Source organism: Maylandia zebra, linkage group LG13, assembly GCF_041146795.1.
Source record: "Maylandia zebra isolate NMK-2024a linkage group LG13, Mzebra_GT3a, whole genome shotgun sequence".
Taxonomy (NCBI): Eukaryota; Metazoa; Chordata; class Actinopteri; order Cichliformes; family Cichlidae; genus Maylandia; species Maylandia zebra.
In genome coordinates, this window is record NC_135179.1 from 29619457 (window position 1) to 29633035 (window position 13579).

At 39.9% G+C, this 13579-nt stretch overlaps 2 protein-coding genes across 5 annotated transcripts in view; one reads left to right on the forward strand and one right to left on the reverse strand.

Moving 5' to 3' along the window:
• Window positions 1-9175, forward strand: part of LOC101483689 (stromal membrane-associated protein 1) — a 145483-nt gene extending 136308 nt beyond the window's left edge. For all 4 annotated transcript variants that reach the window (XM_024804617.2, XM_024804618.2, XM_024804619.2 and 1 more), the window contains 2 exons: window positions 3228-3454; window positions 7989-9175. In XM_024804617.2, the coding sequence (XP_024660385.1) occupies window positions 3228-3454; window positions 7989-8135 (374 nt within the window). In that variant the 3' untranslated portion in view covers window positions 8136-9175. The remainder of the gene's footprint in view (window positions 1-3227; window positions 3455-7988) is intronic.
• Window positions 9176-9959: 784 nt separating this feature from the next.
• Window positions 9960-13579, reverse strand: part of b3gat2 (beta-1,3-glucuronyltransferase 2 (glucuronosyltransferase S)) — a 64006-nt gene continuing 60386 nt past the window's right edge. Inside the window, exon 4 of the mRNA XM_004554613.5 lies at window positions 9960-13502. Within this exon, the coding sequence (XP_004554670.1) occupies window positions 13416-13502 (87 nt within the window). The 3' untranslated portion in view covers window positions 9960-13415. The remainder of the gene's footprint in view (window positions 13503-13579) is intronic.

Here is a 13579-nt window from a genome sequence, read left to right on the forward strand (position 1 = left end):
CGTAAACAAACATTACACATACACGGCGTCTCGTAAGCTGGCAAAGACGTGCAGGTTATAAATACAAGGCTGCAGACTCAGACCTAGGTGTTTACACACAAACAGATGCACACCTAGGCAATGTTGTACACACACATGCATGTTAGAGGGAAGATGCATCATAAAAACGTAGGAGAGTAAAGATGAAAGGTCAGCGTGCTGAAAAGCAGGGACGTCTAGTTCACACTGCATTTACTAGGGTCCCAGTGCAGCAGTAAAAATAGCGAAGTGTCTGCAGGTTCGCTTTCATCTCACAGTTATTATGTGTAAAGACTGAAGTGTCAGGAGAGTGTGCATGAGCGCCTGTGCGAGGATGTATAGGTAGGCGGATGTTCACACATACATCATCCATCAGCCTGTGTGGGAAAGCATTAGTGCTGCATGTTTTCTGCTTGGTGGGAGAAAACAGGCAGCAGATTTTTACAGCAGGCACATGCATTGATTATAGTGTTCCATGTTTACACTGATGTATCAAGGATTAGGAATGGAATGAAGGGCTTTCTGCGTATTGTCCTCTCTGAATCCAAATAAATGCAGATTGAGATCAAAGCCAAAAGAACCTTGCCAGGCTAATGCTCAAAAATCAGACTTTCATCCTGCATGCACTGTATGTGTGCGCGGGACTGTGTGCACTTATCCATGCTGCAATGGAAAGGCTCTAAGTGCAGCCAACAATGAGGTGATCAGAATGTCAGAATATACAGAAGGCCAAAAAACATTGCTTCGTCAGTGATCTGTGGATTAGCTATTTGTCCATGGATCTGTACTGATTTTTTTGGCTTTATAACAGCTAAAGACTAAAACCTGTGGGGCATTATGACTTGTGCTAAAGAGGATATATTATAATATGAGAGGACAGTCTCTCATTTTGTACATGCACAGAGCAAAGCAGGGAAGCAGGCAAAAATAGTTTGTTTTTGCCTGCCTGATGGTATCAAGCTAACTCTGCAGATGTCCTTCTTCCCAACAACCTGTTCTGTTTCTTCTTGTGAGGTTATGAAGTGTTCCCATACCGGGTGAACTATGTAACTGGTAAGAGGTCAGGATCTCTTTTCCTGGAAAACATTCAGTGGAAGTCGCACAGGAAACTTGAGCCTCATCACCTGGTTTAAATGAGCTAACTGTGGATGTCATATCTTGTATCCAAGGATTGTTTCAGCCAAAAGTCCATTTGATACACATGAAAATTCCAACACCAGCCAAATCTCCGGTGAGGCCTGGGGGTCTCCTCTTCGTAGGACATGCCCAAAACATCTCACCTAGGAGACATAATCACTGTGGATCACCAGCAGCTCTACTTTTGAATGACCAAGCTACTCACCCTATCATGCATCAGACATTGGTTCAATCTGTCTGTCAATCTCCCACTCCACTCTTCCCTGACCAACTACAAGATCTACTTGGTAGTGCAAGATCCTGAGATACTTAAACTACTCCAATTGGGGCAGCAACTCAAAACCTGTAGTGTGCACTTCCCTGTTTTCTGGCAGAGAATCAAGGTGATTCTCTTTCCAGTTTCTTCACACCTGGCTGCAAACCATTCCAGTGCGAGGAACGGAACACAACCTAATGAAGGCAACAAAATAGAACATCATCTTTAAAAAGCAAAGATGAAATGTTGAAGCCACCAAAGTGTAGACGCTCCAACACCTGGCTACACCTAGATATTCTGTTCATAAAAACTATGAACAGAATCGGTGATTAAAGGCAGCCTTGGCAGAATCAAACACCCACTGTAAATGAGCCACATTAAATGCTGGCAATTTAGACTAGGCTCTTGCTGTGGTTGCACAGGTACCAAATTGCCATTTACAATGGACCAAATACCCCATTTTCCCAAAGAACCCCCCAATTGAAGCCTTTGAAGTAAACAAAACACATGTAGACCCGTACCGCATTATTCCTCCTGGATCTGAAGTTCAAGTAATGGAAGGATTCTCCATTCCAGTACTCTGGCATAGACTTTCCCAGGGAGATTAAAGAATGTGATCAACCTATAGTTGGAACATAACTTTCGGTCCCCAGTTTTGAGAAAGAGAGAGTCCAGCCCTGAGAAAGAGTCCAGCCACAGTAGGGAGGAAACTCATCTGCCGAACATGGTAGAACCAAGGTTCTATTTATTAATGATGTAAACGACAGAAGTAGAAGGATGAACTCATGAGCTCAGATTGAGCCAAATGCTTCAAAACTGATTGGATACAGCTTCATAGCACAAATGGAAATTGTTTTTGTACTTGCACAGTAACCAGTTTGTGTGATTTCCCACCATACAGGCATACAGGACTTTATTCTATATACTGCAAGTACCTTGCAGTGAGGTGACAAAGCCAACCACTTCACTGAAAATGACCCAAAACATATTGCTATAGCAACTCTACAATTTTTCAAGGAAAGAAAGTGTATATTCGTTAATACAATGCAGTCATCTGATGTCAGTCCATAAGAGCATACTTTCAGTTACCGAAGGCAGAGAGACCCACAGAAAAACCACTGAAGGTGGCTGCAGTAAAAGCCTGGCAACTTAGTGCCAGCCTACAGGAAGCAATTAATTTTTAGGAAAGACACTGTATCTTTAGACTATGAAATGCTGACATTACAGCTATTTCAACCACTGCTGAAAACCTCCTTAGTACCAACTGAAGGTCATTGTCTCACAAAGCCAATTTAACAACATTGTCTTCAAAAAACAGACAAAATTCCAAGGTCCTCAAACTACACATCTCATCTGCCTCAAGTTGCACCAGAGCTTTTTATCACTTTTTCACGGTGACCCAGTGCATTGCTGATGGCATTTGGGCAATACAAGAGCAGCTAGTGGCTCTTTGGCTCTGAGAAGGTTCATCAGGTCATCATTTTTAATAAAAATGTCAAGAATCTGCCTTTCCCTATTATCATCCGTCTTCTTGCCACACACTGAATGCAGCACTCTTTGGTGACCTGTTAGAGATGTCACTCTTCAATGAAATCCCAGTCAAAGGATATCACCTGCAGCTCTTCACCTCACTGTTCTTTGTGCATTCCCCGTTTGTTTTTATGTTTTTACTGTTTCTCAACATCTTTACAGGATGAGTGCTAGTACGTTTGTTTGTTTTATTGATTGTAATTTGGGATGTTTGACTTCCTGAAGATTCTTATATTTGAATTTGAAGGCAAAGTTTGAAGGCATATTCTGTTGTCTTGTATTGCAGGCAGTGTGTACATGGGCCAGCCTCAGATGCAGTTCACTCCGCAGGGCTACGCCACAGCAGTGGCTGGAAGTATCCCACCCACCACCACCATGATGGGGTCTGGGGCCATGGTGTCTAGGATGGCACTGCCAAATGGGGGCTACATGAGCATGCAGCAGGGTGCGATGCCTGCCAACCAAGGACAGAACATGTACAGCATGCAGCAAGGACAGTGGAATATGGGCCAGGTAACAGGAAGAAATATAAATCTCTGTATTAAAGTGCAGTCAGAATGATGATTAACATTTAGCTTTTTGCCCACTCCAGTTGCTGTGAATATATAGATTCACACTTAGATCTGTTCCCCAATTCTGTGTGGAGCTCGGTGCAGTAATAACCTCACCAATGTAGTAAAAGCCCAAGAGGTGCAGCTTTAATCAGCTATTCAATCTTTTTTATAACCAGGGTTACTGTATAATAATATGAGGGTTTTTTTTCTTTTATTCTGTCACATGCCTTTATTCCTTTGTTCCTAATTCTGCCCAGAACAGTACATTACTTAGTATATAACCTTTGATTTAGGATCTTTTAATACTACTTAGAATGCAGAATGAAATTTGATGATTTGTGTGACTTGATCATTGGTTATAACTGTTTTCCAGCCAATTTGGAATGAAATTACATAATAATACCATAGACTGTATATAACAGATGGTCATAGCCACCATGATGCCATGCACTGGTTTCTTGGCTTCCCAATTTGAAGCCTCAATGATAGTGTCTTTCTTGGAGCTGCAATCAACCTTATTTGGACAAGAAGGTGAAAAGTTAAGACTCACTATCTAACCTCCTGAGAACCAAGGAAAAAAGTATCTTTCAGATTTTCCCACTGCAGAGGACATAGTGAATGTGCTGGGTCTCAGGAGGGTGAGGCTAACAAAGCTTTGTTGCATAAACTGTATGGGTGCAACACATTGTTCTGTTGATGTTGTCCACAACATGCATTCACATGCATCACGGGTCACAGCTCTTTAAGGTCCAGCCACAGCATTTTAATCAGGCGAGGGTCTGGACTTTGACTGGGCCACTGCAACACCTTCAGTCTATACTTTTTCAGTGATTCTGGTGTAGATTTGCTGCTGTTTGGGGATCTTTCACCTGATGCATGACCCAATTTGGGCCTCACATTTTGACTCTAGAATACTTTGGTATACAACTCAATCGCTGCGAGGTTCCCAAGTCCCGTGACTCAAATCATTACCCCTCCACCACCTTCCTTGGCAGTTGATGTGGTTTTGCCTAAAGTGTTTCAAAACTGTATTTTTCACATGCCTGTATATTGTAGAATCCTTCACTAATGTTGCAGTGGCCCACTTCATGGCCATTCATAGAGCTAATGTTACTGAAGGAGCATCTGCTGTAGGATTTCCTTTTGGTGACGTAAGTGCTTCCAAGATTAGTCCAACATTCAGAGAGTTTCGGTGACTTCTAATCACATCCCTGACAGAAATGCTCTTAGATTATTAAACTCGTACTTAACTGGTGCAGGTGATTGCAGTCTATAATGTGGAAGCATAGTAACAGTTCATCTGATAGAACAAAATTAAATTGGACGTGAAAAATTGTCTGTCCAGGGAAAGATGTGAAACAGACACCAGCAGCAATCCCCCTTTATGTGTTTAGATACACTTGTGCTTTTGCCGTAACTGCATCACTGTGTCTACATTAATCTTTTCTTCCCATGGTCTCTTAAATGCATCTTTCTTTCTTTATATTAGTTATTTATTAGAGCAATCTGGTTTTCTAAATCGAAAGAGGAAATATTACGTTTTACACAGAAATCATACCCCCGTGAACCATTACCAGGAAAAGTTCGTCTATTGAATACTTTCTGTGGTCACAACCTAAAAGGATGTATTTACTACAGTTGCATAATGTTTTACTTCACTGGTGCTTCAGATTGTATCAGTGAAATCCCCAATGTATATTTCTGTCCAATGTTCAAAGCAGGCAGTCATGAAATACAGTGGATGTCTAAAAAGAACAGCTCAGTCCACAAAGACATTCATTCTTTTGTCTCGTCCAGAAAGGATTCAAGAGAACTTGCAGCATTCACCAGCTTTCATGTGAATGAGTTTTCAGGGCCTGGCAGATGAGTCATGAAGCGATTCAGGTTGGCTTTATTCAGCCTAGATCTCAATGGCTAAATCTGAATGAATTTTTAAATGTGACACAGAAGTTACAAAAATAGAATTTCAGATCAGCTCAGTTCACTGTTAATATTTTCTTCACTGTATCCTCATTGCATGATTTTTCAGTTTTTCTGCACAGCATTCCCATAAGAAAAAGAAATATTAAAAACTTATAAAAGACTTGCTTAAGATGTGGCTTACTTCATATAGTGAATCATATCAGGCTTATATGATTTACTCATGAAAGTGGCCACTTTCTCATTACTTTCATATATTGTTTTAGTAAGTATCCAAAATATACAAGTTTCATTTATATAATTTTTCAAGGGATTTTATATCTGTTTTCACTCTTGTATGCTTTTCATACAAGTTTCACACAAGACAGATACAAACTTTATAAGATTTATGTATATATCTTTTCCATATGGGTTGGCAGCATGTAGGGATTTACATTGACTTTTTTTTCGGGGGTTTTTGGCACAGAAATGTTTCATGATGGTGCAACAACACCTGTTCTCCCTCTTAATGTCTTCAGGACTGCCACATCCCCCACAGCAATCCTCTCATCGCTTCGCTCTGTTTTTCTAAACATGTTTTTGAGCGTTTTATTGATGTCAAACTGTTCCCTTCTTGCCTTTGTCTGTTCCCATGCCACTGTTGCTAGCTACTTATTGGTTAACAAAAATGGGAAAGCATGAATAATTACAAGTTCTCATTATCAGTCCTTATCATTTAATTCAAAATATATAAACTGTAATAATACAAAAGACAAAGTTCATGTGGTGCAACTGAAATTAAATAAAATGAAAAAATAAAATGTGCAATTACCAAAAACTACAGTTCATGTAATGGCCACTCGAGGCTCCAAATTGAGTCAGTTCCCATTCAGCCGCATGTTAAAATGCCTAAGCTGAGCCATGAAATGGAAATGTTTACAGCCTGTTTTTGGCCTCATGAATAGATTCACCCTTTTAAAAAAGTGTCTTAGGGTTTAAAGCTGGGAGTGCAGGGCACCACAGTAGCTTATCTAGAGTATATGCCCAGAAGAAGCCTGAAGGCCAAAAATAAATATGTAAAAATATGCAAAAATAATCCCAACAGATGTGCTTAAAAATGTTAAAAAAAAAAAAAAAATAGAAACAAAGAAAAAGGAATTCAATTAATCAAATTCTAAATCCAAAAATATGAAATGAAGTCCTTCTTACATTTGAATTTGAAAACAGTGGCCAGCAGTGTGTTGAATACGTGCAGAGGGTGGTCAGGATCCATTATTTAGCCATACATCCAGCCACTGTGCGTTTGGATCACATCAGCTGATGGAGGAATCCAGACAGTTTGTTGATTGAAAAGCAATCATCCGTCAGTAAGTTGTGGTCCTAAAGGGGTGGGCCAGCAACAATACTCACGTAATCTGTGGTTGGTAGTAAACACAGATGTGTTCATGTTTTTACATCAAATTCTCACCCAAACATCTGATTGTTGCAGCAGAAGTCATAACTCATATAATTAGAAGTGTTTTTCTGAATATATACAGGGGTAAAATAAGTATTGAACACATCACTAATTTTCTAAGTAAATATATTATTGACATGAAATTCTCAGCAGTTTGTAACAACCCATCCAATCCACACATGCAAAGAAATCAAACCATAGATGTCCAAGTTATGTGTAAGGATGAAAAATAACTTAGAGAAAAGGTGTTGAACATATGGACAGTCATCACACCATCATATCATATGATATTATATAAAAAACGAAAAATAAAGCATGTCCATAGTGTCCAACCCCAGTGGTATTAAGAGGTGTTAAAGTGTTATATCTGAATCTTCTTATGCTCTCTGAACCCTGGTGTATGAGGTTACATTTTACAACTGAGATTATTCAGCGAACATAAATTGCCTCTGAGATGCTTTGGGTTTGTTGGTTTTATATAGTTGTCTTTTATTAACCTATTACATTCACTCCTTTCTTAGTACCCCTAACAAAGTCCAAACATGAAGCTGACTGAAAGTCTGAACCCTACCTTTGAAGTTCTGCCTAAAATGTGATGACCAAAGTGCCCTCACCCCAGTGTATGGAAGTCAGTAGTCCGCACTAACGCAGCTGTACAGTGCATGAAAGTGTGTGTGTGTGTGTGTGTGTGTGTGTGTGTGTGTGTGTGTGTGTGCATGCACACACGCGCATTTTGTGCAGAAGATGGAACGGTGAGCTGATGAGTGCTTGGTTAGCTGACACACATGCATTACTACACACACAGTACCTACACACACGCTCTCAGCTCTCTGATGACCAGATAAGTGAGCAGCACTGCACCAAAGCACATTCATAATAGATAAGACCGAATGGAGGGAAGAAGGGGAGTGAGTTAGGGATGTGGAAGAGGGTGAGGGATTGTGAAAAGAGAGGCGAGAGGGCAGGGAGCATTTATGAACAGAGGGGATGTTAAAGAGGGTTGGAAATAAGCCAGGAAATGGAGTTAAAGGATGGAGAAACCCCAACACTCACCTCCAGGCTCTGAAATGACAGAATAACTCTGTGTTTGCTCTGATGAACTCAAACAGTAACTTTTCTCCTCTGTTTTCTATCTCAGATGACCCAGCAGATGTCAGGCATGGCTCTGAGTGGTGGAGGGCCTGCGCCAGCTGCTTCCAGCCAATCAGGCACCCCTGGGGCCGGTTGGCCCGCAGCTCCATCCCCGGCTTCAGGCCAGACCCTCAGCACTCAGCTGTGGAAGTGACGAGGATGGGGTCCAGAGGATGTGGTAGTGGGGAGTGGAGGGCAGCGACATGGCAAGAAAACACCCATATTTTCCAACCAATCCATGTACCTTCAGCTCTGATTATATACAGCAAGGACAGTCCGTGTGCCCCAACACACCTTCACCGCAGTTCCTTTAGAGGGCCAAGATGACATCACAATGGATTGGAGCAGTAAAAAACAAAACGAAAAAAACCCGGCAACCGCTATGTTGCGTCTATAGTTGACTTCCTTTTCTTTTCTGGTTTCCTTTTTGTTGTTGTCGGAAAAAGACAAAGAAAACAAAAGAGATGTAACAAAGCTGCTGGAGCAAAGACTCCAAGTGTCTGTAATACTAAGATGATATCATTACCAAACTGGATAGTTAGTCTCTCAGTATCTGCAGTAGATATGGCTGTCTTGTGGTTGGTCTATGCTACCTGTCCTCTCCCTTCTCTCTGCACTGTATATTGTGATGGTCCCTCTTCCTTCCCTTCCTGCTCCTTTAGGGCAAGCACAGCCTCGTAGCAGATAATCGTCCAAGCAGTACTGTATTTATGTGAAAAAAAAAAAGTGAATCTCCTGGGTTTTTTCAGGGGAGAGAGGTCAATGCTTCAGCTCAGAAAAACTTTGGTCGAAGGTTTTTTAGCCTCTGCTAAAAAAAATGAGGTCTCGCTGACCTGCTAATACAGTAGGTGTTACTTTTATTTTTGCACTAATGATCAAACAGTTCAACCATTTTCCCTTTGAAACGTGTGAAGTCAAGCTGTCTTGTTTCAGTCTCTGCGGGTTCAGCTTATTCCCACAGCAGACAGTGTACTGATGACTTACACCAGTGGTTTTCAGTTGTGGGGAAACCACTTGCCCAAGGTATATAATAAATCTCTGTGTTTATGGTAGACTTTTTTTTTAAATAAACAATTAAATAGCCTAAATTGTTCCATTTTCTTTTCTATTTTATGGTTTTTGTTTTGATAGTAATACTTTTTTTAAAAAGTATTATATAATTATAATATTTTAAAGTTAGAGAAATAAAATGTGTTATGCTTGGGCTTGCTGACATATAATCTAAAACTACTGTTTTCCCCACACATCCACAGGTCTAAATATATAAGTACATATTTTCTTGAAAAAAGAAGAAGAAAAAACTTTGTTTGCTGTAAAACTTGAAGCTAGCAGTTAGATGCAGTTAGCTTAATTTAGCAGACGATATGTAGATATGCTAATCTGATACTGTTCAAAATGATCCAAAAACAACAACCAAAACAAACAAACTGAAGTCTCTCTAAAGTTAAACAAAATCTCCAATGTATCGCAATTCAAACAGTTCACACTGTAAATGTAAATATATTATCACAGGTTTCCTGATTTCTAGACTTTGCGTTATTGTATGTTGTTAGCTGCTCGGCAATTGATTCACAATTAAGGTGCCAGAGTTACTCGACCCTTAGCTTATCCTTATTACATATCCGCTTATATGTCAGACAAACATCAATGTGTGTAGTCAATGTGTAGTTTTCAGTTTTTATTTTTATTTTTGACTTTTTAAAACTGTTTAAAATCTTTCCGTTCAGCTAGTTGCTACATAGCGCTAGGGCAATTCTTAACCTACAGGTGCTAGCTAAAAGAATTTTCTGGAACTGGTCACCGACTCATCTGCTTAGTTATCTAGCGACATGACAGGGACAGACTGCAATAACTGCACTCTTTCATCTTGAGTACCATGAACATACATCTCTTTAACAAACAGAAGCCATTAGCACAGTTAGCGTAGTTATTTAAAAGAGCTAATGCTTAACAAAGCCGATGCTTTGTTTGACATGTCTTTTATCGTTATATGTATTTATACACACAAACACACATACGTGTGTAGAGACACATCTCATTATCCAGTATACTTTGTCAACCGAAGGTAAACTTGTCCATGTTACTCAAATTGATGGCTGCATTAAAAAAAACAACACAAACCTTCAAATGTCAAACATTCCCTTTAAGTCTCAGTAATTGCTGGGCGTTCCCGCAGTCCCCTGGGTGCCTTTGGTGGCCTCGCTGTGATGTTTTGAAGTGTTTTAAAACCAAACGCGTTAGGTTTAGTGCAGACTGGGCTCCAACCCAGTTAAAATATTCCTTGTTGTTGAAGTGTGCACCCTCTCCCATGCGCCTTGAGGGAAATTAAATCACCACTGGAATCCTGGGATCACAACAGTATGTCTTAACTAAACTTTAAATAGCAGAGCAGGTACTGTATCAGTGGTTGATTGTGATTCTGCGTCTCAGATTTTTGTTGAGTGGTAAATATAGAAGAACTGGCAGTTTGGTCCCAACTACTGAGTTGGAAATCTGTCTTTTTATTTGAAATTCTGGACCAGTGTGACACCCAGAATGCTTGTCCTTCCATGTATGATGCTGTAACCGTATGTTCCGCCATTCGCTGTGTGATGTTTTGTTGTGTGTAGTACAAGAAAAGCACAGTTAGTCTGCAGCAAATAAACCTGGATGACCAATCAGAGGGCTAGATTGGCAGCGGGAATGGGACTGAACAGTGGTAGATTAAAGTGGACCTGTATGAAAATCCTTGATGGGTTCATCATTACATCATCATTACTCTTCAGTTCTTCAGATCACACTGCCGAGCGCCGATGCAGAGATTCATGTCTGTACAGGGTCCCTCTGCCATGCAATAACTGTAGCACTCTGTGGGAGAACGTTTATAACAACATATTCTTAATAACTTAATGTCATCCAGGTTTATTTCCAGTGTGTTTACATTTTCTGGTGCCTAGTACAGGGAAAAAGATGTGTTTTATGCATTAAAACTGTAAATATGCAGGAAATTTTCTGTGATCATCTTTGTTTAATGACTCTAAAAATATGGTTTTATCTTTTTGAGATCTTTTACTTTCTTTTCTCCTTTTTTTTTTCTGATGCCTGTTTTACAAGTGAGTCATTTGAAATAAAAGCTGTTGAATCCTGGATAATAAGGCTTGTTTTTATTTCTTGTGTGTACATCAAACACAACTGTACATACAGTCCCCTCTAAACTTCAGTGCTCAGGACAATACTGCTGTCAGGAAAAGAGCTCTTTGCACATTAGAACAGTGAAAGTGGCCGCCTGTGTTGTACCGCTTATATACCAGCTTCTCCATTTCTTTTTCCTTCTCTGCTGACAGATGGGTTTCCTATGTTGTCAGCTCACAGATGCTACATTATTGATGGCTGCTTGTCAGGAGTGTTGTTACTTGATGTGGGCCACTTCCAAACTTCATTACATTCCTCATATACACGGAGGAGAAAACGCATGTTGTCACTTCATTAGGTTTATATGATCAGCTCATTCTAATAATTAAATAGTATTTAGGCATCAATCAACCTTAACAGCATTAACTTTGAGACATTCATGTGATTTAATTTAAACAAAGAAGACCGGGGCGGCTGTTCCTGACAGAATCTGATTGGCATTTCACAGCCAGCAGTCGAACTGACATTACTGTGAAATCTGAGCTAAAACTTTGATGAAAAGGATTCAAACTGTTGTTTTTTTTTTTAAACACACCCAAATTTTTCAGGGGAATTATGGGAAGAATAGTAATGTCCCAGTAATTTAGGAAATACACTTTCTTCAGTTTCCAAGAGTGAGGTTGGAAAAAATGTTTTATTAATTACAGAGTTGGAGCCTAGCTTAGCATAAAAACTACCAGAGAAGGAAAGCTAATTGCCTGCCCCTAATTAAAGTTCAAAGATGCCTCTACAAACACATTTGAAGCTAGTTACTACATTATCTCTAGAATTTTTTTTAAATTAAATTGTAGTGGGTTATGTTGCATTTTATAGCAAAGACTGTAATCTTGCTAGAATGCTAGCAAGATATTCGGCCAGATTCCTTAAAGGATCAGGATAGCCATTTCTGCTCTGTTTAGCTAACAATGAGCAAAAATTCAACACAGGATGTGTGGAGGTGTTTAGGGTCATTACTGGGGTTATTTTTTTAAATAATTATATTTTACCTTCCAGTCTTCACGCTAAGCTAATTTTATGTTGAAAGCCTTCTGATGCCAGTTTTTGGCATGGGTGTGAAATTGGTACCAGTAAACAATCATGTTTCTAAAACTGTAGGGATCCAGAAATACCTTCTTCTTTTTTCAATCAAACTTACATTAGGGTACTTGCCAATACTAAGAACAGAGATATTTAATTACAGAATTCAAATAAATGTTTCCTGTAACATGAATGCTCAGTTGGCTCTGTATCATCAAACTGATGTTCCTTTAAGGCCATCTAATATCATTTGGATTTGCAGACTTTGGGCAGTGACTGGGTATGTTGTCTTACTGCCTCTGTTGCTGTTTCTAATTGAGTCTTCAATAGACTACTAAGGGTGTCCTCTTCCTCTCGCCCTGTGGCAGCCTAGAAAGGCCTTAATCCACAGTAACAACGTTCCTGATGAGTTTATGATCTCAATCACACATTTTAAATCCTAATGAATACAACACAATTCTTATTTTGCAAATTTTAGTCCCAATAAGTGTCCACAAGAACAATAAAGTAGAATATACTTTAGGGTGGGCTTACTTGTGGACTGAAAAGCAGCTACCCTATAAACATGTAGTGTCCTTCAGTTTCACAGCTGTGCTTGTGATGTCTGGTTTCAAAAATGCTGATGACAGTCATAACACTGAACTCAAAGTTTTGGGAACAGGACTTTACAAACTAGTGGGAGAGCCAACTCCTAGAGGAGAGGTTAGCATTGTGTGACAGCTGTTATCAGAGTAGCTACATGAACACAGTATCAAACGGGTAAACAATACTGGTGTTGGTATCAGTGCATCCCTACAAAAATGTTAAACATTCCTTTCACACTAGGAAACCTTAGCAGTATGCCTCACATCCGGCACACAAGCCTTTTCTTCTTTTAGCAATTCTATCACAATTTCATGGTTTTAATTAGGACACAGAATTGTTAATTAAAAAAAACATATCAATGATTCGATGCGTCTCACATGGCACTTTTCAGTTCAGCAACACGATATGTTACATTTCTAGTAACATTTACTTTTTACATCAGCAGGCTGTGGATGCGAGGAAATGAACAGTCTAGGTCATTCCAGTTTGTAAAAGGTATTTGGTGCTATCCAGTTCTCACAGAGCATGTTTGAAAGACAGCAAGGAGTCTTGAATCATGCAGCTCCTCAGAGACTCTGTCCATCACCAGCAGATTGTATTAACCCGAAAGGCAGAGGAAAGCAGAGTGCTGCTGGAAGTCTCAGCCAAGAGATGGCCCCGATCACACCTCGATGGCGACGGTGTCCTTTCGATGTTTGGGCTCGTTTGCGAGATGTGGTTTCTCTGTGCGAGTGTGCCAAACCAGCACCTGAAAAAGAGAAGAGGAAGAATCAGAAAATCTGCCGGCAAAGAAAGCGTAATGCACTAAAAAAAGAGTAGAAGAAA